The following is a 25,033-nucleotide window of genomic DNA, read 5'->3' as shown; positions in this document are numbered from 1 at the left end:
CCCTCCCTTTTTCAGCACAGTATCCAACACACTCACCAGTAAAACATAGTTCTGTTAATATGCCTCGCAAATAAAAGGCACCAGAGCAGCAGACAGAAGGCCGGACTGGGGTCTACCCTCCGCTGCCTCACTTCTCTCTGGGCTCGTTTGAAGTCTGAGAGGGAGGGAGGAATGTTTTCTAGGGGGGCGGGATCTTGTGACTCACCAGCAACTTCCTCAGTAGTAGGACAAAAGTAGCCGGCAAGCTGCATCACTCTGCACCGCAGAGGTTTGACTACAGTCAGAAGAAACACAAAAAGTTTTCCAGCTGGCGGGCGACGCTCTTAAGCCGCCGGAGGAGCGACCTGCAAACTGCTCGAGTGTCTGCTGACAGAGGGAGGGAGGCGGATTACCACTGACAAGTTGCAAAAGGTGCCTCCAGGCTTCAGACAGTACTCCTGGTAGGACTTTTTTTTTTAAGTGCATATCTCGACTTTTCTCGACTCAGAAAACAATGAAAACACTCTTCTGACGTCAAATAATAAGTCTGGTAAAAGTACAAAGTATTTGATGGAAAAGTGAATCCCCAACTGTCATTTTAAGCATCACAGAGATTGTGCCTGAGGTTTGTGAAAATGAATGACATCAAGAAGCCCATTAACTGTTGAATGGGAAATGTTTGACTCTATAATTCATGGAAATTAGGCTTTGTGGACGGGGTTGGCGTGGGGGGTTAGGGTTCATTCATTTGAACAAAGTCTGTCAAAATCATCTTAAAAACAGTCATTTGGAAGGTTTATTATTTTTTAATGGTTATTCTGATAATAATTATTATTAGCAGCAGTAGACGTAATAATATTATTGTTAGTTCACATAAATTATCTTCACCTCATATTTGCTCTGTACTTTTGCTGCCTAGTAAAAATCAGCGGGTGTAAAGATGAAAGCATGTGTGGGCTTGACAATATGACAAGCCTTAATACTTCACACCTTAGTCAAACACATTGCCTGGGGAGAAGTCTCCAAAATAAAACGCAGGACAGAAAAGGACTTAAAGTGACAAGTGAAGGGAATCTGAATATTTTCTGTTTGCATATGTGTTTTTCTGCTTTTCTTTGTCGCTCTAATCATAGTCTAACACCTGCACTCATATCCCTGTGTAATGTAACACACAAACATCCCCTCAGTGGAAGAACAGACTGCATTGGATTGTGTTAGCCCTTGAACTAAGGATCAAGGATGAACGGTTGAAGCTCCCAGCTGAGCAAAGTCCCTCAGGCTAAACTTGTCTTTTCTTCGGCAACAGGAAGTGGGATATGGCACTGTGCATCTGGGAAGGGTGTGTCTGTGCTTCTGGGTTTGTTTTCAGCAGGAATCATCACGTCACAGCACGTAGTAGCAGTGTTACTCTCATGACGATTGTTGGGCATATCACCTGTTGTATCATCATGGCACAGTGGGAAAATAACTGTTGGGTATCGCCAGAAAGGCAGAAAATGCTCAGTGTTTTCCACATTTTCTAGTAAATGTAATGTAATGTATGTAAATGTAATGTCTAGGTTGTAAAACCTGTTATTTTTTAAACGCATTTGCACATTTAGATAAAGTTGGTCCACACTTGTTAATTATCAGTCAGTTTAATAGATTAGCACTGACATATTATCATCTAATTAAGTTAATATGGTGTACTTGTTCACCAACAGGTACTTACCCACAAAAATCGAGAGACATTAGTCAATACTAATGTCTCTTGATTTTAGCTTTATATGCATGTTTTGGGTAACTGACTAAAGTTAGTCTCATGTTCATTCTTCTTGTTGCACTTTTTTGGTCTCCATCAACTCCGGAAGCTAAAATCTGGCTCTCTAGGTGCTAACTTCGTCCATCTCCTGCTTCAGTAGTGTACAGCGGGTATATCAGAGCTTTATTGCTGAGAGGTGATTAGGGGTGAAACTGAACCAGAACAGTAAAGATGTGGCCTGTAGAACTAGAACAAAACTCTGTAGAGATAAGGGCAAGTGCAGACTTATGTAATTCAAGTTCTTTTTGGGTTTATCACCATGAGTAATGCTCTTCATATTACACATGCTTACCTGAGTCATTGATTATATAATAATATTGACTAGTAAAACAACAACTGATTTTTAACATACTGGTATGATTAAGTTGTACATTCTTAAAAATTCAGGCAGGTTTGACTTAAGAGGGAACGACGGACTTGAAAAGTTGTGTTATGAAACCCCTGGTTGCTGACATACACTCTATGTCAAAGCCATGAGGCCTTAAATAACAACAATAGAATCTACTCCAGCACCTCTTGTTTCTGTCTGTTACAATTTACACCTTTTGATGAATTTGGCCTCTGAAGCATTGTGCTTCACCACTGACGGCTTATTTTTTCACAAACTGTTTGTCACACAGTGACAGGAACTAATCCCCCAGCAGCCAACAGCCAGTCATTCTCTCCCATTCAGTTTGCCTTGACATGTATCATGTATTTGTTTGCTTTCTTCCTCGTCCTTTTCCCTCTGTTTCATTGACCATAGTCACATTCTTCGGAGGTCTCGGTGTTTTCCAAAGGTTAGTCCAGCATGGTGGCTGGACGCCAGCCAGCCCTAAACTGCAGTGGGACTGCAAGTCACTCGAACTGGTTGTGGCTGGTTTTATCGGTTGGCATTGTTTGAAACAACGCCAAAGATAATGATGGAGAATCAGCGGTCAAGTGGTTGCAGGTGGTTAGGGAGCAGAATTTAGATTTGTGTTAGAGTAGTTCTCTTTTTACATTATGCTGCTGTCTGTCCCTCTGAGGTGTTTCAGAGGGCACTGGGCGAAGTTTGTATTCTTTCCATTACCTTCTCTCATATTTTGTATGAGGCTGGATTTAAGAAGCAGGTTTTCTGTCCCAAACTGCTGGTGATATCTGATGATTTCTTTTCATACTGTCATGCTTCTTCTGGCTGTTTCAAGCACCTTTGCCATGTGTTGTCAAATACAAAAAGATGCAGGCTGTGTCACCAAGACATATTACGATCTGCACATGCCTGTACAGCCATAGTTTTGGGGTGGTCACCTTGAGTTTCAGCTGTTTATTCAAGTGGTTCTAACCAGAAATTTAAAAAAAAATGCAATCCAATCCCCCCTTTAGCCGCTTGGACTAATTAAAACAACATTACATCTGTGTTACATGTAAGACCAAAAAAGGAAATTGGAACGTCTTTGCTCTGGTGTTAACGCACAACTCTTTTTGTACTGTATCAGTAAAACATTTTTTAAAAAATAAACTATGTGATATAGGCAGTATATTTTTTCATAAATCAGAAATTCTTTTAGGTTTGTTGTTTATGCGCTTTTCCCCCTGGTTGTCAGCCCCTCTTCAGTAGGCTATGGGGGCGCGTGGCTGGCTGCAGGAGTGTGTCTCTAACGCCTGAAAGGGGGGAAGTGACCTTAGGTTTCCTGCGTGGGGATGGCCAGGTGCTGTGCTGTTATTGTGAGGGGCACAAGACTTCCTCCATGGATGCTTTGTTGGTAAATGTCTGAAACCTGATCCTTTAAGCCAGGGGCCCTTGTGGGAGGTAATATTCCCCCTTCACAATCCAGTCATCCTGCCTCTGTCTCTTTTCTCCTGACCTCAATCTCCATTCTCACTCTCTTTACACTCTCCCCCAGTGTTCACTCCATCAGAGACTTTATGTAAAGGGGGCATAAACTTTATATAGACAGCTGAGGTGTGTAAAAGTTGTTTGACTATGCTAATGAGTTAATTACTTTCTGTCAGAGATACAATTACAGGTCTGTGCCTAGTACTTACCTGCTACTGAAATTGAAATGCTGTTTTCAAAGGAAATACCAAATTGTAATGTTTTGTCAGCTACACACTTAGTAGTTCAGTACAAACTAACTATATGTTAGGGAAGAATAGGGTTATGCCTCACTCCACCTTTAATCTGGTCTACTCCGTTTTGCCTCATTTCTCAGTGATATTAATTACACATTGAATTATTGGCAGCCCTTCTACCTTCTCACATGAACCAGATGTTGTTCAGGTGCAGGAATCCTGCCTATTCACTGCTGCATCATCACATTGTGTCATGTTATGAACTTGGGTTGAGGAAACATGTGAGTCACACTGTGACTGTTTCCCTGTTCCCTTGCCTTAAGGGTAAGGGAACCTAGGGTGGGGATCATGCTCCAACAGAAGTGTATGGCATGTACAATTCACAGGACTTGATGAAAGGAATGCTGTGATGCAAAACGTGCAGCACCTTCAGCATGTGCTGAACCTGTCTTGGTTTGTTTGTGGGAACAGGATTCTAGACAAACTTGTCTGTATTTCCTTAGAACTCCGTTATCTCTGCTCTTGTTCGAAAGACTCCTAAAAGTGTCCATATCTTTCTACAATTGCTTAACATCATTGTTTGCGCAATATGTTGGCACTCATACGGGATGTTATCCTGGGAACATTGTATTTTGTGTATTTCTACACAAAGAATAAATGTTTCAAGCACAAGAGTTGGGTATTTTTTTTAGCAAACTGACTAAGCAAGTCACATCAGGCAGCACAGAAAAAAAAGCCTGAGGAGGAAACAGAAATTTAAATCTGTGGGCAGATTGCAGTGTTTTTTATACAGCTGGTTTGCAATGTGTATTATAAATTCATGTTACTAATGGTTATGTTGGGCTGTGGCTAATGGCAAAATCATAGGATAACCTATCTTTGATGGAGACACTTGAGAAGAATGTTGGGCAAGGAGAATTTGTCCAGTACATGAGGTAATAAGATGTTATTTCACCCTGATAGATCTCTGCTAAAAGAGATGACAACGTAAAGAGCCAAGCTTTACACTTTACACCACATTTTCACATCTTAGCATGATCTTCTGGATATTATTCTGACTAAAGTAATCACTGTTTCAATGACCTACAATTATCCTGGCTTCTGCCATAAGTGGATCAAGATTAAATTGCTGTATGTATCACTAAATTGCTTATTGTAGAGTCAGTAAAGATTTTAATAATAAACCTTTGACCACCCTGGTGTCTTTGAACTGGGATTAAAAATGAGGTATAGTACTAAGTCTACAGTAATTAAGAGCAACCATCCACTTACATATAACTGGCAGAGTGGTTTTGTTACTGTGGGAGCAGTAGTGTTGTCATCCTTCCCATTGGATGTTCTTGCACATTGGCTTAATTGGGCAATAATATGAGACCATGTGGCATTCAGTCCTTAACCGCACAGTGATACAAAGCAGGCCTCAAACAAGGCAACAATACCTGAGGCTCAAAATGTCACTTTTCAAAACACTGTAAACCCCAGGGAGAGTGGGCTGTGGGTTGTTTATTTCTTCCCAGCAACAAGCTAGCAGGACTGAGTTCTCACAACAGATGTCTTGGAGAGGATATGAAGCCTTGGCACTGTAAATGTGCATTGTTTCACCCTGCCACTACCGTATACCCACCATTACCTCCTACTGCTGCGGTACTTGTGTCTTTCTTTATATGGCAAGTAACTTCAGTTTGCCACAGTGCCAGCTGCAGTAGTGTTGATTGCATCCTAAACACTTAATAAGGTTGGCTCACACATCTGCAGAGAATGAACCCAGACAATGACATCATGGCAGAGGAAGTACATTCATTTGAGTGTGGGTGTATGGAAAGGTGTTTAGTACATGCGCATTTTTAATTAAACATACAGGAAGTTATCTGTGTTGCACAACTGCTTTCCAGGGATGAGCCCAAAGGATCTAACTGGTTGGGCTGTATGAATAGCTAGAACTTGTTCAGATTAGATGTGTATTATCTTGTCCCTGATAAATTCAAGATTGTTTATTTGGTGTACAGATTTGTGTGTGGTAGAGAGCATTGCCCTTGCTGAAAGTAAACACTGGTAAAATGTCTGCTCTGCATGATCAAACTAGCGAGCGATCAAGACTGTGATTCCTTATCCATTACCTTACATTATCTCTCACGTCATTTTTTCTGTCTTTTTCTCACAAGTATTTGCAGGCAAAAACACATACACACTTTGTCTCACCAACTTGCTTGACAATAGTTTCTATACAGACAGGCTGAGACAAGCCAGACTGGTACATACACTAAAGTGGGGATTTATGCCACTCACTCTACTGCAAATTGAACAGTATATGACAGTTCTGCCCTTTTCAAAATACGCGGTGAAGATGCACTTGGCAGTGCTTGGGTACACTTTGGCACTAATTTGTAAAACTGTCAAAGTTGCATTCAGTTGGACTCGAAAGTGTACAGGATGTTTCTTCCTTTGATTCACTGTCCTTTCTCACCTCCAAGGAGGTGTCTTCATATGATTCTTTGGAGGAGCCATAAATGGCAGAAAAATGTTCTAGGTGTATCTATAAAAGGGAGTCAGCTTCCTGGTGAGAAGATGACAGCAATTCATGACAGGGACGCATAACAGAGAGCTAAGGGGAGATTTCTTGGCTTCATCAGTTGAAGTTAAGAGAGAGAATGAAAAGATGAGATGGAAACAGGAGTGGTCTGACCACACCATTATTGCCCATTGGCACATCTGTCAATGGGCTGTTACAGAAATACGTAATCAAACACAAATGCAAGTATAGTGTGTAGTTCCATCTGTACCAATGCTCCATCATGGAAAAGTTTATATCAGTGTGCACAAATTCTAACAACTATTTACTCTTATCACTAGCAATGTACACAAGAGAAAGAACATGTTGTGACTCCCCAAAGCATCCAACATCAGCTCTTATTCACCTTATGTAATGAACGTTCTCGAAGTTTTTGCAGTGAGGTCATTAAAATGAAGTACTGCTTTGTTTGACAGTGTGTTCACAACTAGCAGCTCATACTGAGCTCAGGATGTTTGTAGTGATTGGACATTACTTAGTCCAGAGGGAGATTAGAGCTTCTACATTCAACACAATTACCAAATGATTCACAGACCTCCAATACTAGAGAATACCGTTGTTTTGCTTTGACTGTTATTTACTATGATCATCAGGTGTTTGAAGCCCCTCTAGCTACAATACAATATCATCACCGCTGTAGCCAAACCCAGTATTTTGTCTTTTATGCTACTCCAATAGTTCATTCCCACATTTCCCAGATTAATTAGTTTGATTAGCTAAATGCTGGCCTTTTTTTAAGTTCTTACAAAAACCTCTACAGACTGCAGTTACCTAGGACTTTTGTATTTCTGCCAGAGCAGAAAAAGCATAGATGTGCAAACATAAGAGTGCATATGGTACAGCAATACAGTACTGTATAGATGGTAGAGTGAAGTAGAAGTACTGTGACTGTGATTTGGTGTGGTTCTGTAGCAATTTAATGGGTAAAAATGACATGTCTGGACTTTTATGTTAATGGAATTTTCTGACTCAAAAGAAATATATTTTTGAGTTTGTGGAAAAGTTGTTCATCCTACCATTCAAACCCTTTTATTTACTGGAATAACACTCAAGAAACTGCTGATATTCAGCCGTGACAAGTACTTTGGCATAGATTTCACTTTTAGCAATTAACTGTAGTGTGGTCTACTTCATCTTATCTTAGTATTAAGAGTTAGTGTGTAGTTATCCACTATAATACTGTGAACTAAGGCCATCTCTTCAATATAGTGACACATTCAGGTTGCCAATACAGCTGTCAGCTTGATGTGTTGTATACATGTTTAATTATCATAGGATGCAATAATTTCAGTTGTCATTAGGGGAGGTCATTCGGATTTGTTGGAAAACATTCATTAAAACCAGCTCAAAGCATTCTGGGATTACAAAATCTTGTTAACACCTAGTGTAAATAGGGTCTTAGATTTTCCCACCTCACGAAATCTGCTAAAAGGTGTATATTTGCTTCATGTACTTAATTCCTCGCAAGAGTCTGGTAAACATCACTAAGTTGTTTTCTTCCTTATTTTTCCTAAGGTCCACCATACGTTTGCAATTCTGTCAGTGCTTTAATGGGCTTAAACATTCAGCTTCAAACAGAACCACATCCAATGTTGGCAATGGAAATTAGATCAATGGGTAAAATGGGGGCCAGACGGTGAGCAAAGCACAGCAGAGGGCCAGTGACACAAGCACCATTACTTCACTGTGGAAATATTCAGCTCTCCTTAAACCCCCTCTATTCCTCATCCCCCATTGCATGCTTTCTCAACACAAACTGTTTAAGGTTTAATGATTGCTGTAAAAGAGTGAAAGAAAAGCTGTCCCATAGTCATGCATGATGACGGTCATTGGTCACACCTTGTCACGACTGTGGTGTTCACTCAGAGAAGCATTACCTGTGCTTCTGAACAGCAGTGTTTGTGCCATGTAGCTTTTCACTTCCATTTACTCGTTCCACTGGATGCTGCTCATCCAATAATCAAGGCAGAACCATATATCCTGCTAATTTACACAGTGCATGACATACATTTACACTTTACTTGATTGATGAAGAGGCCATGGAGCCGAGACGAGAACCTTGTGCCTTCAACTAGTTTCTCACTTTGTTTGCGTCTGTTCAGCGTTGCTCCCATGTCCCTCGAAGCCAAGAATACTCCTATATAGGAAAGAGGAGCGGGAGAAAAGCAGAATGAGGTCGACAAGAGTCGGGTGATAGTTGTGGTTAATAGATTGAAAGAGATAAACAGGTCTGCTTCAGAAGCAACATAATTCAACCACGCTATCAGTGTTTACCAAAGCACCTGTTTTCACATCGTCTTTCCATTTAACAACTGCAGCTGGGACTTTGCATTTTATCACTGATAATGAATTAGGTAGGGAAGATGAATGGTGTTTTGCATGAGTGCATGATAAAGAGATCCCATTGTGTGACACTGGTAGATAAGGACCTGACGGATTGCAGCTCTCTTCTGGCAAAGTCAAGAAACTAGCTATTGGATTTCTGAACTTGCAGCTCATCTCAAGACTTTAAGGAACCTTAGATAAAGCTACTGAGTCTATCAAAGTTAATAATAATTTGATACCATTGCTAATCAGTTTTAGGTGAGTGTACATGATTACATCTACTGCTACCTCTCCACTGCTCCCCTGTTCTGCTATAATAGATATAACATGATCTGCTAACTGCCAGTTCACTACACAATTAAATTCAAATACTGCATCTTGACAGTGTGGACGGATGCAAAAGCTCAAAACACAAGCGACAAGTAAAACCTAGGAGCACAAGGTCTGAACTTAGATTGGAGGACAGCAGAGAAGAGGGTCTATGGGTGAGCAACTGGGGGATGTGCAGAGCAGAGGGGTGGAGGCAGTCCTGGATGCATGGCAGCATGATTTATGGACACCTTTGAAGTGAGCTCATTCCAGCCACATGGTCTGCCTGCCGCATTCTCATGGCAGCACGGCGAAAGGGATAAATGACCCTTAGGTCACTAACCTTTCCTAGTGCACCAATCACATACGCTCTTCTACGATTCACTCACATATGCACTTCCCTGATTTTGTGGTAATTCATCAGTGTCTGTTTGGTTTCCAACAAGCAGAAATGAGCTGCCAGGTCATCCGATGGACACGTGACTCATTCCTCAGTAATCTATTTGGAGGGGGAATGAAAAAGAGGAAAAGAAGGTGGTGCCTCACTGGGATCATAAAAATTGGGTCAAGTGAGATATGTTCCTACAGAGTCCTGCTAGATTTATTTTTTTGCTTCACTGAACAGATTTACCAAGGGAAATTTATAAGATCTCCAGTGGAGTCTAAATGGACACTGATTGTTTTATCATTCCTTGTAGTTTAAATCTCTCTCTCCTGTAGTCTCAGTGATGAAGTCATTGTTTGAATAATATAAGCATTAATCTTCTGTTTTGCTGGTGAGGATTTTGGAATAAGAGTATGGCTTGTCAGTTGTCAGTTCTAGTTTGTCAGTCTGGTTTGAATTCACCATCTCCTCAATGTGCTTAGATTGTTATTACCAAGTACTTCTCAGTTTGCTTGAAACTCATTTTTCAATTATTTGATTTTATCAGCTTCGTTTATGTGAGTAGAAAAGCTGGGGATTGTGAATATGAACAGTAATTTCGCTCGACAGGATGTCCCCACAAAGAGACTTAAACAAACCGCAGGTGTGTGTATGCAGCTGCTCACTGCTCACCTATTTACCCCCAGTTTGGCTGCAGTGTTTATTATTTTAAGTTTATAATCCCTCTATCTCCCCTCAGCTTTGTGTGTCCACGTGTGTGTGTGAGCAGTCATAATACCGTAGGTGTGTGACTGCTCACACACGCAGCTGCAGGTGTGCCTGTTTCTCTGCGTTTTTGCCTGTGTCCAAGACTTTAGGTGTGTTTAGACATAACATGGCTGTTTTTCATTGTGACAGTGTGTTTGCAAATGTGTGCAACTGTCTTTCTGAGCAGTTCCAGAGATATCTCTGTTTGGGGTAACAGGAAGAAGAACAGTGTGTGTGCGTGCATGCGTGTGTGCGTGTGTGCGTGCATACCGGCTTGAACTGGTGAAAGGGGTCATTGCCCAGTAGGAAATGAACCCGGGTTTGCTTCTAACAACAAATACCAGAGTAAAGGAAGAAGACATTTTGTTTTTAGAGCAGGGAAAGTGTGCACAGTGATGGTCATCTGTTTATAGATGTTTAGTTTTATTCTGTGTGATTATTCAATGTGATAAATTAAAATACACATATAATAGTATGCATTGAACTGATAAGTTGTTAAATTTATCATTAGCTAGTTTGGGCAGATTTTCTTACATGCTGACTTCAGGCTCCACTGTAGAAACGCCACAGAAGTCAAAAGTCATCAGCATGATCTAAGTTTGCGATGATTTAACATGATATCTGAGTTCTCTATTGGGTTCAGTATTTTTATGGCCAACTCATCAATTTTCACATCACCACAGCATCCCTAATAAAACTCTAGTGTTGTGCGCTGTGCAGGCTGAGACGAGAGCTACACATCACTGCCAATAGGTTTATGGTCCAGGGGAATGAGGGCACTGTTTACATGTTGCCATAGGGATGTGCCTGAGAAGGGAAAAAATTGTTGTATATACTGGAAATAACTTCTAAGATATTCATTCCAGTCTTTTCACATTTGGCAAAGTCCCCTCGTTTTTCTAAGCCTGTGTAATGTTTTTTTTCTTTTTCATGCTGTATGAACTTGTCTTCATGGGGTTACTGAGTCAAAGAGGGTTAGAGGTGAGTTTTTTGGTCTGTTGCTGCTGTGGGAGATTGTTGTCTGTGGGAGATAGTTTATGCAGGTGTTGTCAAGTTCTTATAATGTATAATCCCCTTGACATCTTTTGCACACAGTGAGTGAAAACATCCACCTGCTTATAAAAACGTGTTGAATATTCATGTGTGGGGATGTTGGGATGTATGTTTAAAAAAAAAACAAAAAAATCCCTCTTTTGCGGGTATAAATGTCAGGGTCAGGTGCCTTCAGTGCAGCCACGAGCCACAAGTCTGAATGAGTTATAAATATTTGCTAGAAGTTGTGGGTGTGTACTGCACAGTTGTGTATGGCATGCTTAGATTGCTGAGTGTGCAGCCAGTGAAACCTTAGACCAGCTCCTAGATGTCCTGGCTAGTTATACTGACTCAGCAACATTAGGAGACCACCTGGGAATGACCAGCTGCTGGAGCCTAATTTGAATCTTTTGGTTAACATTTAGCCTTGGTGTTCAGTCCCTGTGGGTTACTAACAACCAAGAAGCTGGTGTGTAAATGAGCAGTGGTCAGGACACATTTGGGTCAAAATGATGATGCAGCCATTATCGTCACGGTTACTGGGTTTAGTTAGATTTAAGCGGTAGATTTTAGCTATGTAATTAATCATCTGGGACTTCAAAACAGTGTTTGTGTTTTGAATGGGCACTGAGCTCACATGACTAAAAAGAATAACATAATCTGTCCTGGTCCTGTGTCATTTTTGGCTCGTGCCTCAAATCCATATTAGGACATGTGGAACAAAGGAGGTCAAGGTGGTCCTTTAAGGTTCAATGTGTAATATTAGAACAGTCTATTAGCAGAATTGGGACATAGTATTAGTCATTAATTCAGTGGTATTAGTAGTCATTAGTGTGTAATCATATGAAAATACCAACCATTTTCTTAATCTTAGGGTGAGCCTTTTAAATTTACATAGGGCAGGTCTCTTTTCACGGTGGCAGCCATATTACACCTTTGTGTTTCCAGAAGATTGCATTCTGCAATCTCACCACTCTCTGCTAAATCTTTCACATTTTACACATTGCAAAAAGAACATCCTCTCCTGGGGCTAGCAAACCAGTAACTGAATTACTGACCTCACAAAGCACACTTATTTCTTAATCTGTTTGGATTTGAATGGAGATTGGGTTGGGGTGTTTTAACACTGCGTTTGATCAAAGAACTCACAGGTCCACAGTGCTCAGCAAACCAACACAGGCGTTAGTATTGAGAGGGGTCTCCACTAAATAGTGAAGGCTTCAGATTTCAAAGGCATGCCCGGTCTCTTAGATCACAGGGCTGAGGATGGCAAGGAGGATGTGAAGATATCGGGATGGTGACTAAAATATCCATTTTTGGGCACAGACTGGTGTGGAAAACTTCTGAAAAACTTTGGAGTAATGGGGTTCCTAGGAGTAATGGCCATGTTTGTTCAAAGAGAAATAATCTACTCTTCCTGTTTTATGGTTGTACAGAGAATTTGCAGGTAGCGTTAGATCAACTCTTAACTTATTTTTTCTAAAAACAGTATCCACACCAAAGGCCTTGAGACCTTTCAGCACCTTTCTTGAGTTTCTTTTAACTATATACCCTGTTTATCTTTATGACAACGCAGTTTTCTTTAAAAGGCATCAGCTTGTAATCTTTTTATTGAATGTTGGTTGTTTATCACACATTTTTACTCCATTGTTTCTGCATCCCTTTCCTTCTTCTTCTCTCACCACACTGTTTACCATCTCAAAGTGTATCCAAAGATCTGCTAGCAGACTGTCAAGTATTTTTTTTCTTCTCGTTCAAGATTTGTTTTCTCTTTTCTCACTCTCACTCCAGTCTTCCCTCTGCCATCTAGACATTTACCGGCAAATACCAGCACAGAGTAAAGAAAAAAAAGGCAACTTTTCTTGCATTCTCTAGGCAGTGACTTTTCTAAAATCTCCACTGGCACACAGGAGTTGACTGCATAGTTTTCCCAATGCAAACCAGATGTGAAGTGCTAATGTATGGCAGCATTTTTTTTTTTCTTCAAAAGAAAAATGTAGGCCAAAAATGTAGTCTTCTGGCCATCCGCACATAGTAATGTAAAAATAAATTCAGATTCATTCCTGAGTTCCACACATTTCCTCATGGTGGTTGGGACAGTACTGTATGATTTAGAGTAACTGTGATATTATTGCCTATCTCAGTGGACTATTGTGGAACGTTGGGATTGAGACAGACTTGTGAAAGGGGACAGATGAGCTGTGACAATCGTATTTTCAGCTGTGCTCTTCCTAAGAAAGTTCCATGCACATGGAGTTCTCAGTGGGCCAATTAAATGTCAGATTATGACAAATGTATGTTTTAACTAAACATACACCAGTGCAAGATGTGCTGCGCTTATGTTTATCTTCTGTACACAAAATCACTATGTCAAATCCTTTTAATAATCGAGTCCAGAAGGTTTGATGTACAGTTCTTTTGGGCCAGCTGTGATTCAGTTGCAGCTTTGCTGTAATGCTGCAGTGTGTATCACACAACAGATTCAAGCCTAATATTAAAAGACATCAGGCTGTATCCCTGCACTTGCATGGTCTTTAAAAGTTGCCAAGAAGCGACAAATTACAAAGGCCATGGTGACATTTTGTGCTGCAGGTAGTCATTTTCCTCCTTCATGTTTATCATGTTGGCTTTTATTTGAGCCTTCTGTCGCCTCCCACTGCACACCAGCCGGTGTTTAAATGCTCAGGGACAATAATAGGTTACTATTCCAGTGTCTGGTCCTGTAGCCTGTACTCTATCCTCAAGTCTGACCCATGTTCCCACAGAATAGCAGTCTCAGGTGCTCCCGAACCTAACTCCGCCCACCTCTATCCCCTCCACCCTCCCACCACTCATTCAGTCAGTAGATGAAATTGTTCTCTGCAACTTCCTGCTCTGAGTCTCATGTGGGTGGCCCAGAGGCTCCTCTGATAAAACAACAAAAGTGGCAAAAGCAAGTAGAGCCACTGGTTGATTATCATATGCATACTAACAGTGGCTGCATGACAAATCTAATGCCTGATAACGCCAGATTGGTCAAAGGCTGTATCTGGCACTGTACTGTAGTAGATTGTTCAGCACATTCAAGGAAGCAAATTCTTTTTTAGTTTTATTGTTAGAAAAAAACTATATGTTTTTTGCATTTCAACTACATACAAGTTTATTTAAAGCAGCACATCTGTTTATGACTGGGGGTGCAGCATTATACAGTATCTCCTTCAAGAACAATTTCCTCCTCTTCCTGTGATAAGATTCATTGGCTCAGTGTTAAATTACTGGACATCATTTATCTGATCCAGTGAAAGCCAGCAGGAAAAGCATCCTAACCATATGACTAATATATAACATACATTTCAGACTTTTGTGGGAGGGTTATTGTGACCAGAAAGGTCTTTAAACAGTTTAGTCAATGTTCATGAAAACAGTAATGGTGGTGTGGCTTAGCTCATGGAGTGACTAGGCTCAGAGAAAATGTGAATGTGAAAGTTTCTCCCAAAGGACCTGACCTCAGTTACCAGTTCCTTGAAGAAAAACATGAATGCAATCCCTCTGATAATGTGTCACAAACAGACGTTTTAAGCCATTAAAAAGAATTCTGCAATTCATGTCTTTGCCTTTTTACATTAATCACCAAATGGAAAATCTTCCATGGTCGTGAGGCGCTGGAATAAATAAGAGCAGATGATGTCTCCATCAGTTTACTTTCAAGTGGCCATTGGACTGAGACACAAATGAACTTTTGTGAAGTGTGTTTTTGACATCATCATTTATTTTTGATATGCTCAACCGGGCCCTCAAATGATATACTTAAGTGTCCAGTGCTGTATTTTTCCCCCATTTTGAACCCAGCCAAGGAGCTTTACTGTGTCTGGAAAATTTCCAGGCACCAGACAGACAGCAATGTAATGTTACATGTTTATTCAGATGCAGCTGTTTTACTTTTCCTCTAATTTGATTTTAGACTTGTCATTGTTTTAGGTTCCTGCTCTAGCCTCTAAATGTCACCTTCCTTTATTTTTCTTTCTTTCTTTTTTTGTCTCACTCTTTGATTACGCTTCAGTTTCTTCATCACTCTTTCTGGGACCTGCACAAAGATAAACAGAGTTGTCCTGTACTTTAAGGAAACCTTCCTGTGGTGTGAGTATATTTGCTGCCAAAAAATCCAGGCAGTTAGAGATGATTAAGTGGCTTTTGTAGCAGCTACTTTTAAAGTAAATCAGACCTTACTATGCACAGTAAAATCCACACTTGTTAAAGTATCCACTTGGATATAAAAGCACACTACACAATGGACCTATAAACAGAGACCTAACAAATACAGCAGGTTGAAATGGTTTCTACTTACTGCCTGTACACCTCATACTACAGCATACCTACAGGTTTTACACCATTTTCCACTCAGTAGTAAACTCAATGTTTAAAAATTGTCTGGCAAGGCAAGTGTGATGCCCAAAATGAATGACCCAAACCTTTAGAAAACTATTCACTATTCACTATCTATTAACATTACTTTCATTTTGTTATTTACAGTAAAAAAAAGTTGTTACTCACAAATATTATACCACTAAATAATTGACCTAGTGTGTGTGTAAGGATACTTAAACATGTTTTAAAACTGTACGTAATGCTTTATCTGCTTGGTCTGTGTATGTACACTGCAGAGTCACTGAGGGCACTGAAGACCAGTTACCTAAAGTACATGGTACTTTGTGTGAATTCACAGCCACATTTTAACCTACGTTTAATCATCTTTTATGAAATTTCCTAATGTTTTAAATTTAAATTTTCTCTAGTTTTTTTTTTTTAGTGTACAATAATGCTGTGTGTAGCTGGAGACATTGGGAGGAGCACATACACATTAGTTATGTTGTCCCTTTGCTTGTACAGTACACAGCTATCTGCATGCTGTGGTTGAGATAATCTCTCTCCTCTGCTGATGTAACATAATGTGAAGTGCTTCATCTAGTCTTAGTACGATATATATCACAAGCAAATTCTTCCCTGCAAGTTAATGGCAGGGAAGAGAAGACAAGCTTGCATGCTGGTTCCCAGCATGCTGTGCAGACTTTTCATTTGGGATCAACCAGAGCGTAAGCAAAGTTTGGGCTGGGGATTACCAGGCCTGCCTGTGGGACCAGACCGGACAGGGTATCTGCTAGCCCTTCAGTAACTAACCATGACTGTTACCTGGCAACAGTGTGCAGTCTGCTTGCTTGCATTGGTCTGTGGTGTCTCACAACTGGCCTTGAACTTCACTCTCTGATGCCAGTCAGGGAGGGTTGTGTTGACTAGCTGAATGCAGCCTTGGCATTCCCCTGCTATCTTATAGCTGGATTTATGAAAACACACAAAAGTCCAAAGGCTTGTTTGCAGCCCCAAAAAGATGTAAGGTTCATTAACATCCCATAGTATTAAAGTGTTGTCTTGAATTAATTAAATAATTAATTAATTAGCTGATACTTTATTGAAAGTATAAATGTTGTCATGGTGGTAGCCCCAAAAGTTAAGGACACAGAATTCTCACAAGTGGAACTTTCACTGAAAAACCTGAGCACTAAAACTTTCATGAGTCTGTTTGCTATGCAGAGACCGATGGACTGACCAACAAAGCTATTCTTAATCTTTTTATCCACCAGACTGTAGAAAGAAAACCAGATAAGGATTTATTCATACCAACCTATTTATTAGGTATGTATTTAATATATATTTTAGTCTCTCAGCTGACGCCCCTCTGGATCATTATAGAGAAAGGAATGCACTGTATTTACATAAAGATTTCTACATTGCATTGCAGTACTATAATTAAACTCAATATACTGCAATATTTCTAGACTATTGTACTACATGAAGGCAGCCGCAATTTCCTTGAAGCCTACACTTTTCCCAGGGGACTGAATTCAGTCACAACTCTGGTATCTGGGAACGTTATTAACCCAAAATGGAGTCCTTAGTCACTGGGACCTCTACCGGGAAACTAGGATATACAGTAGTAGATACAAAGACAAAGCCCTGTGAGAACTGGCCTCAGGACTGGAGTTCACTATGATCTAAGTCTTCTCTTTTCTTCTCTTCTCTTCTCTTCTCTTCTCTTCTCTTCTCTTCTCTTCTCTTCTCTTCTCTTCTCTTCTCTTCTCTTCTCTTCTCTTCTCTTCTCTTCTCTTCTCTTCTCTTCTCTTCTCTTCTCTTCTCTTCTCTTGGGGGTCGTGGGTCAGCAGTTTCTGCAGGCAGTCACATCTTAGTCCATTGCCACAAGGGTCACTGCAGTGACGTCCATTTCTACGTGAGCCTCTGCCATTAGGAGTTCATTTCAGGTCCTGGCTTGGCCTCTCAAACACTGATGTTGAAGTTAATCTTTCTGAAATCGAAACATTACAAGACATGGAAGTCAAGTGGAATCTTTACCACTGAGTGTAATTTTCCCATCTGTGCTTTAGTGAGCTCTCTGATTCTTAATCTTACCTGATGGCTGGCAAACTATATTCTTGCTTAAACCCACACATCTCTGGAGGCCATGAAGACACTAGGGACTAGCAAAGGCTGCTTTGGACTTTGGTAGTTGCAATCAAGAGCTACCATTCAGCAAATTGTCATATGCATTCAAATGTCCATCGTACCTTCAGAGGATGAAAGTATTTCCACCTGTCTAAATAAGTTTCATGACCTACTTTCTATGTGAATGATACATGGGAATTGTGGGAGTGCGATAAACAGCTGCCTGATTTGCTTTGAAAATGAATGCTGATATCAAGACGTCATACTGGCTTGCTAGCTGCATGAGTCATGCCTCATCTCGTTCCCCTACCTGGCAAGCAAAGACAGTAAATACCTACCTGGCAATGCAGATGACATTAAGTTCGCAGTGCTCATTTTCAGCTCTATACTTTGTTGATCTTATCTTGACAATGTGGTTATGTGGGCTGATGGCATCATCGCTGGAAATGTTCTGAAAGATAGTGCACCTAATGTACAGAAATTGGAGTTAAAAAACAGACTTTCAAGTTCAGCACTCCATCCTAGTTTACGCAGTTGCTTATTCTGATATTTTTCCATAACCTCTAGATAGCTATGTCGAATGTGAGGCGTGAGATACTAAAGATCTATCCACTCAGTCGTTAGAGGGATATGGCTGTCTAGTTACAAGAGTCAGTGAATACACACGGCTGCATGGCTGTCAGGCATTTACTCTGTGTAATTTATGTCTCAGGATCCTCAAAGAGGACTGAAAGTGCCTTTCTAGTTTGGGGATGTGGTGTGTCAGGAAAAAAGCCTGTCACTGGGTTACAAATATGAGGACTACAAACAGGTATGGTCTGTTGGATCTTGACTTTCTCACCCTAACTCATTAAGAGCTTTTGTCTCACAAAGGGCTGAGACAGATGAAACCTGATAGTCTGAGGCTAATGTTTTCTTTGATGATGGATCTTGTGTGATCCTGTTTTGCTCTTATTCTTTGTTCCTTTTCTGTGTCACGGTCTGTGTGGGTATCTATGTTTTTGCTTGCCTCCTATATACTTTGAGTGTAATCTTGCTCTTGCATGTGGATGTGGATGCAGGTGTAAGAAAGGCAGCGGAGTCAGTTGAAAATTAGATTGATCATTGTATCAGACATAATTATTAATATTTATTGGTGGGAATGAGTAGCCAGCAGTGCCCCCTGCCAAGGGACTGTATTACTGAGGTTTTCCTCAGGCATGCTGCAAAGTTTTTGCAACTTGATAATGTTGTCATGTCTGTTGTCATGTCTGTCACTTTGTTGTGTGCTCTTTCATGATCAAGGAGCCTAAACTGCAGTCCTTGAGGGCCGCTGCCCTGCTTGTTTTCCAACTATCCCTGACCTTCCAACTGCTGATTACCTGGATCAGGTGTGCATATTACTGAAGTTGCTGAAAGGAAACCACTTCTTAGGAGGTCATGTACAAACAGCTTCAAGTGTCTTTGCTTTTCACAGATTCTATCACTTACAAATACTTCATAGGGTTCCTGTTTCTGTATGGTGTTCTATGCTTTACTCACGAATAGGATCATAAATATACAGGTGTGTATTATGAGTTGGCTTTATATGCAAGGATACAATACTTTTTTCCCACTTAGTCATGAGAGAGGTTGCACAATATGTATTGGTAATCTTTATGTTACAGATTCAAGCAGCTGAGAGCAACAGGAAGTGTTTGGTAGTTACTGAATGAAAGGAAAGTGACAGCTCCCTCTCGCCCCCTCCCTCTGTATCCACTGCACTTTCATCACACACCAATAAAAGTTTATAGGAATTATGTACCACCTCTCGTGTCTCTCTCTCTTTTTTCCTCCGTCTCCATTTCTTTTTCCACTTCTTCCTACTTGCACTGCATGTTTTGTTTAATCTCAGCTCCATCGCTGGTACAAGCCAAAATATTTACAATATAAACGCTGGAAAAGTCTTTGGTGATATCCAACTATTGTAGCAGGAAGGTGACTGAATCATTCCTCAGGACTTTTTCTATATGGCTTCCCTCTCCTGTCTCTTCTTATCCTAATATAACATTTTATATTTTTGTGTTTTAATAAGTTGCTGGGTTCTTTCTGTGTTTCAGACTTACAGAAAGTTACAATGGCTGACCGTTTCGACTGTGACCATTGCAAAGAATCCTTGTATGGCCGCAAGTACATCCAGTCAGATGACAGCCCTTATTGCATCCCCTGTTACGACAGCCTGTTCTCAAACACGTGTGATGAGTGCAAAGAACTCATCGGCCATGATGCAAGGGTAAGGCATTCATTTTGTCGTGATCAGACATGCAGTCAGCTGCAACAGTATCAGGTGAAGTATATACAGAAATTTCAAACGACAAAATGCATTAAGATCTCTGTCTAAATGTTTCTGCTAACATGTATTATCTATAATTCATACACTAGAATAAATCCCACATATGACCTTAGTCTTTCCATGCTTCACCTATCACATATTAACAGTTTACACATAGTTAAAGCACATCAAAAGAACTACCTTAAGTTGTTTCTTTCTACCATGTTTTGACACGGCCTTGGATTGCTAAAACAGAAGTTATGTCATGTTAATGATGTGTAATCCATGCTAAATGAGGCATGTTCTATATATTTTGTGTGGCAAGACACAGTAAAGGCTAATTTAACATGCAATTATACAGGCAATTTCCACTAAGTCCACATAAGCCAACAGGCTAATTTTGTCTAAAATTGTAAAAAATTCAGCACGAGGGAGCGTCTCCCTCTTCCCCACATTGAAGTTAAAATTTAATCTAGCCTTTAGCTTAAAAGCACTAACATAAAGTGAATCATTCAAAGCCAACAAACACAACTTAGTGGAGAATGGGGTGTGCTATAGCTCTTAGTAGTTTGCTTAGCTAAGGAGGCCTGTGAGGTATCAACACCCTCACAGGCAGTGTTCAGTAAATAAAGCATTTTCTTGGTTCACTTTTTTAACACAGACATGTACATAGTTCAGTCTGTACATGTAACTACGTACTTGCATATGCAGACATTACATTTGCAATCTGACACTCCTCTGCTCCTGCTGTAATGTTTAGCCTTGCAGTCGTTCCCTTATTTGCCTCCTCCGGATGACTTGAATTCTGAAACTTTAAAATGTGCGAAGAACACGTTAAGAAACACATTATAACAAAGGTGATTTTGTTTCTAAATTGGTAACTGTTTAAACTGTGTCCTTGTCTTCTTTTTTCTGCTGCCAGGAGCTCTTTTATGAGGACCGGCATTATCACGAGCACTGCTTCCGCTGTTTCCGCTGTGATCGCTCGTTGGCAGATGAGCCCTTCACCAGCCAGGATGATGCTTTGCTCTGCAATGACTGTTACTGTAATGAATTCTCCTCCAAGTGTGTAGCATGCGACAAGATTGTCATGCCAGGTAAAGATGGAAACAGGGACGTTGCAAGGTTTTGATTTGAGTGTTGAGATTTGTAGTACAGGGCTCATTTTATTTCTGCTCGCAGACTTTCCCTTGTCCCAAGAATTTAATGCTTGTGTGCAAAGAATATTCTTTCTGTAAAGTAAGAGACAAAGGCAAAGGCCCATGATTGACCAGCAGCCAGGACTAAATGTAACAGAGCCTACTTTACTTGTTGTCTAAGCCAGATCCCCAGTGCTGGCAGGCTGCCAACAGACTGATTATAACAAGAGATAAGCAAGTCACTTATTCCAGCTTCCCTTTAGTAGCTTACACAGCATTCAATAATTCCAGGAATAGTATGGCATCCCCTATAATTTCCACTGTAAGTAATCTCTTGTTTTCCTGTGAAGAACACACATTTGCAATACAGCATTTATTGTAAGTTATGCTCAAGTGAATCACACTGAGAAGTAAATATAGAACAATCTTTAGGTCTGATAGGGATTTAATAGCATACAGTGCTGCAAGCTAATTACTAAGAAAAACTTAGGACAAACAGTTGTCTTGCACTTTGAGAGTGAAATCCAGTGAAACCTATCCTCTAACAATAGAACTTACAGTTTCACAGACATTTTTTTTTACCTAATGGGGACATTACATTACTTCGCATTCATTTAGACGTACCCTAACATTAACCATAACCACTTCCTGCTTAACCCTAACTCTTACTCCAAATTTAAACTAAGTCATTTTCTTTTTAATTCAGTGATTTACATGGTGAGGCCCGTATTTATCACTCTTTGGAATTGCATTAAAAGTTTAATACCCCTATCTCAGAGTAGGCCTTAAAAGTAATCCACAAAGCCTCCTACTCTTCAGCGAGGAGTAGGAGGCTACTCCTTGGAAATCATGTGTTGTCACTGTTTTTCAACACTCTGAGCTGAAAAGTAGATATTATGTGACATTGTTTAGAGGTTGATAGTTGTAGTTTTAGGCTGTGGAAAACTAAAATGCCAAAATCTGCTGTACTTTTCAAGTGAAAGTTTTACAGCAACATAACTTAGAGAACGTCACGCAGTTATTAAAATACTGAATACACTAAATCAGTGATCATGTAGTTTGCATCAATAACCACTTGGATGCTGATGATGTGATAAGATCTTTGATTCACATAAGCCTCATCAGTGACTCCAACACCAGTGATTGCCATAAATGCAGCTTGTTGTTCTTTGATTTCATACTGCTTGGTGGGAAAATGTATGAATCTGCATATTATCAGTGGTGCTGTAAGAGCTATCACAGTTTGATTTATTATATTTAACATTGTCGGTTAGACCCAAATAGAGCTGCATCTTCCTCTCGCTAAAAACACAAAGTAATGACCTTGGTTTCTGCAGAGACAGTGTAGATGTTTCTGATGGAGCAATTGCATCCTACACAAGAACTGTCACAAAAACTGTTCAATCTTTGTCCAAATAGAATCTTTTAACGTGTTCGTCATCATTAAGTATTACCAAAACATCTCTTCTTTCACAGAATATGGGAGCATGTCTCTTGTTAATAAATTGCTCTTACTTTTAGTCCTAAAAGTAGGACCAACAATGTGTCACCCTGCAGAGAATTTGTAGGCAGTTAGGAATGATTTCCTATTCTGAGAAGCTTAATAAATACAGGCTCTGGCTTTGGTCTACACAAGGAGGGCTGAGTCCCCACGTGTCACTGTGTAAACAGGTTTCAGCCTCCACAGTGGAGGTGAAAGATGAAATGGTTTATGCCAGTATATAAAAATTTGCAGTGTATTTCTGATTTGCCAGTATTGTCCTCGTTGTCCTCAATGTTTCCTTGCTTATAGCCTGGAATACTTTTGAAGGGGATTTTTGTGTTTTGGAGTAAAGAACACTGCAGCGCATAGCCTGAAGCTGTGAAACATTAGCAATCTGACGGCAGCAGCAGTCCAGAATGTCTGCTACACACAAACCACTGCGCCACCAAAGAATAAACCAGCCAGTCATATAAAAAACTCAACAGCCAAGGGATAGAAGATGGATTGGTTGGGGACATCGGGCGGAAAATTGCATTATTTCTTTTCTTCTAAGGACTGTTGCCAGTTTCCAGAAGTGTGGGACCTGTGGTATTATGATTTAAAATAAAATAAATCTTAGCAAAAATAATAGCAAATGATAATAATAATTTTGTATGCCTTCATGTAATTCAAGTGTATTATTTCATAGTTCAATAAAATTACCACCAAAAAAATACAGAAATGATACTAGCAATCTTATGGAAAAAAAAAAAACAAGAAAAATACATTCAACACAAGAAACTAAAGTCTTTCTCTGCACTCTGTTGTTCTTTCCATTCTTCTTTTTCACCTCTTTTTCTGCTAGGCACAAGGAAGTTGGAGTATGCAGGCTCTACATGGCATGAGGGCTGCTTCATCTGTCATAGCTGCGAGCAGCCGATTGGCTCAAAGTCCTTCATCCCTGACAAGGATGAACACTATTGTGTACCCTGCTATGAGGACAAGTTTGCTCCACGCTGTACACGCTGTAAAAAGGTAAATACAACTACAGAGAAACCGTGCTTTTAACCAGAGAAGCCATTAGATTTCCAACACTGCTGAAAATGAATAGAATATATGAATGAGAATAGATTCTAGAAGTGAATTGAAAGAAAGGTCTCATTTTAGACCCTGGCTAAAGGTGGGGTGACCTATCGGGATGAACCCTGGCATAAGGAGTGCTTTGTGTGCACCAGCTGTAAGACACAGCTGGCAGGTCAACACTTCACCTCCCGAGATGACAGTCCTTACTGCCTCAAGTGCTTCGGCAGCCTGTATGCCAAAAAGTGCGAGGCCTGCAGCAAACCCATCACAGGCAAGATTAAGTTGTGTTTTAACTAGACCATTTGTAATATTGGCTTATGAATATGTGCAAGGAGGTATGATGAATACTGTAAATATTGGTTAATGCATGTTGAAATTTACAACGTGTGCCTTTGGTTGAGGTTTTCCTCAGAATTTTAATACTGCATAGAGGACACTGCTCTTTAGCGCATTAGCTGTCAAATGACGATGCACGCCTTCTTTCCTCAGCTTAGCAAGACTTCACATAAACTTTAAGCTCAGTTTCATGTTGTTCTGTCTCAGGTTTTGGAGGAGGAAAGTATATCTCATTTGAGGATCGCCAGTGGCATCAGCCATGCTTCACCTGCTCCCAGTGCACTGTTTCACTGGTGGGCGTCGGCTTTTTCCCTGAAGGTGACAGGATCCTGTGCCGTGACTGCCACAACAGCCTATAGAGCAGTTTTTTGTTTGTTTTTTTTTATCACATTTTCACCCTTCTCTTGACTTAATTTTTGACCTTTGTGACAGCATTTCAAGATCCCTAAGTCAGTATTACCAAGGAAGGTAACACAGGCTAACAATTGCTGCCTTTCAGGTCAATTTTATATAAAGACAAGTTTCTCTTTGCCCCTGTCTGGATCAGATTTTCATCCAGTTGCTAGTGTGCAAAATCTTGTTTTGGTGCTGTATTGTTTCTATGCACACGCAGATTTCATCTTCAGCCAAACCGTTTACGGAGTGCCTTAAGAATACAATTTCTTATATGTAATATACTGTTGAACCAAAAAAAACTGCAAAATGCTAGTCACTTTGCAAAAGTTTTTTTTTTTTTTTTTTTTTTTTTTTTTCATATTTTATATAAATTAGTTGCCTCTTCAGGTAGAGTTCAGGGTCTGAAGAGAATCCACAGAACACTGACACAGTATAGTATATAAACCTTACAGTCTGTATTTTCAAGGTATGGTGGAGTTACTGTTTTAATGCTCTTATAACTGCAGTTTTATGCATTCTGAATGTTGCTTTTTCTCACAGAAGTTATCTTTCTATAATGTAGGTCCCACTTGAACAAGTACAAGGAAGGTGCAACAGAAAAATGAGAACATTTTAATAAAATATGTCAGAAAGTCAAAACAAGAAGACAATTCAGGAAAAAAATTATGTTGTTAT

The 25,033-nt window shown here is 40.1% G+C and overlaps 1 protein-coding gene across 3 annotated transcripts; it reads left to right on the top strand.

Moving 5' to 3' along the window:
- The first annotated feature begins 223 nt into the window (after positions 1–223).
- fhl3a (four and a half LIM domains 3a) lies at positions 224–24,708 on the top strand. 3 transcript variants are annotated; one of them, XM_026317715.1, is made up of 6 exons: positions 224–440; positions 19,731–19,903; positions 20,865–21,039; positions 23,409–23,578; positions 23,711–23,897; positions 24,170–24,708. In XM_026317715.1, exons 2-6 carry the CDS (start codon positions 19,748–19,750, stop codon positions 24,319–24,321), a joined length of 840 nt encoding a protein of 279 aa, XP_026173500.1. In that variant the 5' UTR covers positions 224–440; positions 19,731–19,747; the 3' UTR covers positions 24,322–24,708. The 3 variants fall into 3 exon arrangements, with proteins under 3 accessions (XP_026173500.1, XP_026173502.1, XP_026173501.1); XM_026317716.1 differs by lacking the exon at positions 224–440 and adding an exon at positions 18,851–19,068; XM_026317717.1 differs by lacking the exon at positions 23,711–23,897.
- The last annotated feature ends 325 nt before the right edge of the window (positions 24,709–25,033 follow it).

Source organism: Mastacembelus armatus, chromosome 16 (genome assembly GCF_900324485.2).
Source record: "Mastacembelus armatus chromosome 16, fMasArm1.2, whole genome shotgun sequence".
NCBI lineage: Eukaryota > Metazoa > Chordata > Actinopteri > Synbranchiformes > Mastacembelidae > Mastacembelus > Mastacembelus armatus.
The sequence above is the reverse complement of the archived record's forward strand: the minus strand, read 5'-3'. Positions and strand labels throughout refer to the sequence as shown.

What these genes read in the sequence shown, in the direction of transcription:
- fhl3a (XM_026317715.1), top strand. Translation starts at nt 19,748, where the DNA reads ATGGCTGACCGTTTCGACTGTGACCATTGCAAAGAATCCTTGTATGGC. An exon ending in CGACAAGATTGTCATGCCAG is followed by an intron (nt 21,040 to 23,408) that starts GTAAAGATGGAA and finishes TTTTTCTGCTAG; the next exon opens with GCACAAGGAAGTTGGAGTAT. An exon ending in GCTGTACACGCTGTAAAAAG is followed by an intron (nt 23,579 to 23,710) that starts GTAAATACAACT and finishes GTCTCATTTTAG; the next exon opens with ACCCTGGCTAAAGGTGGGGT.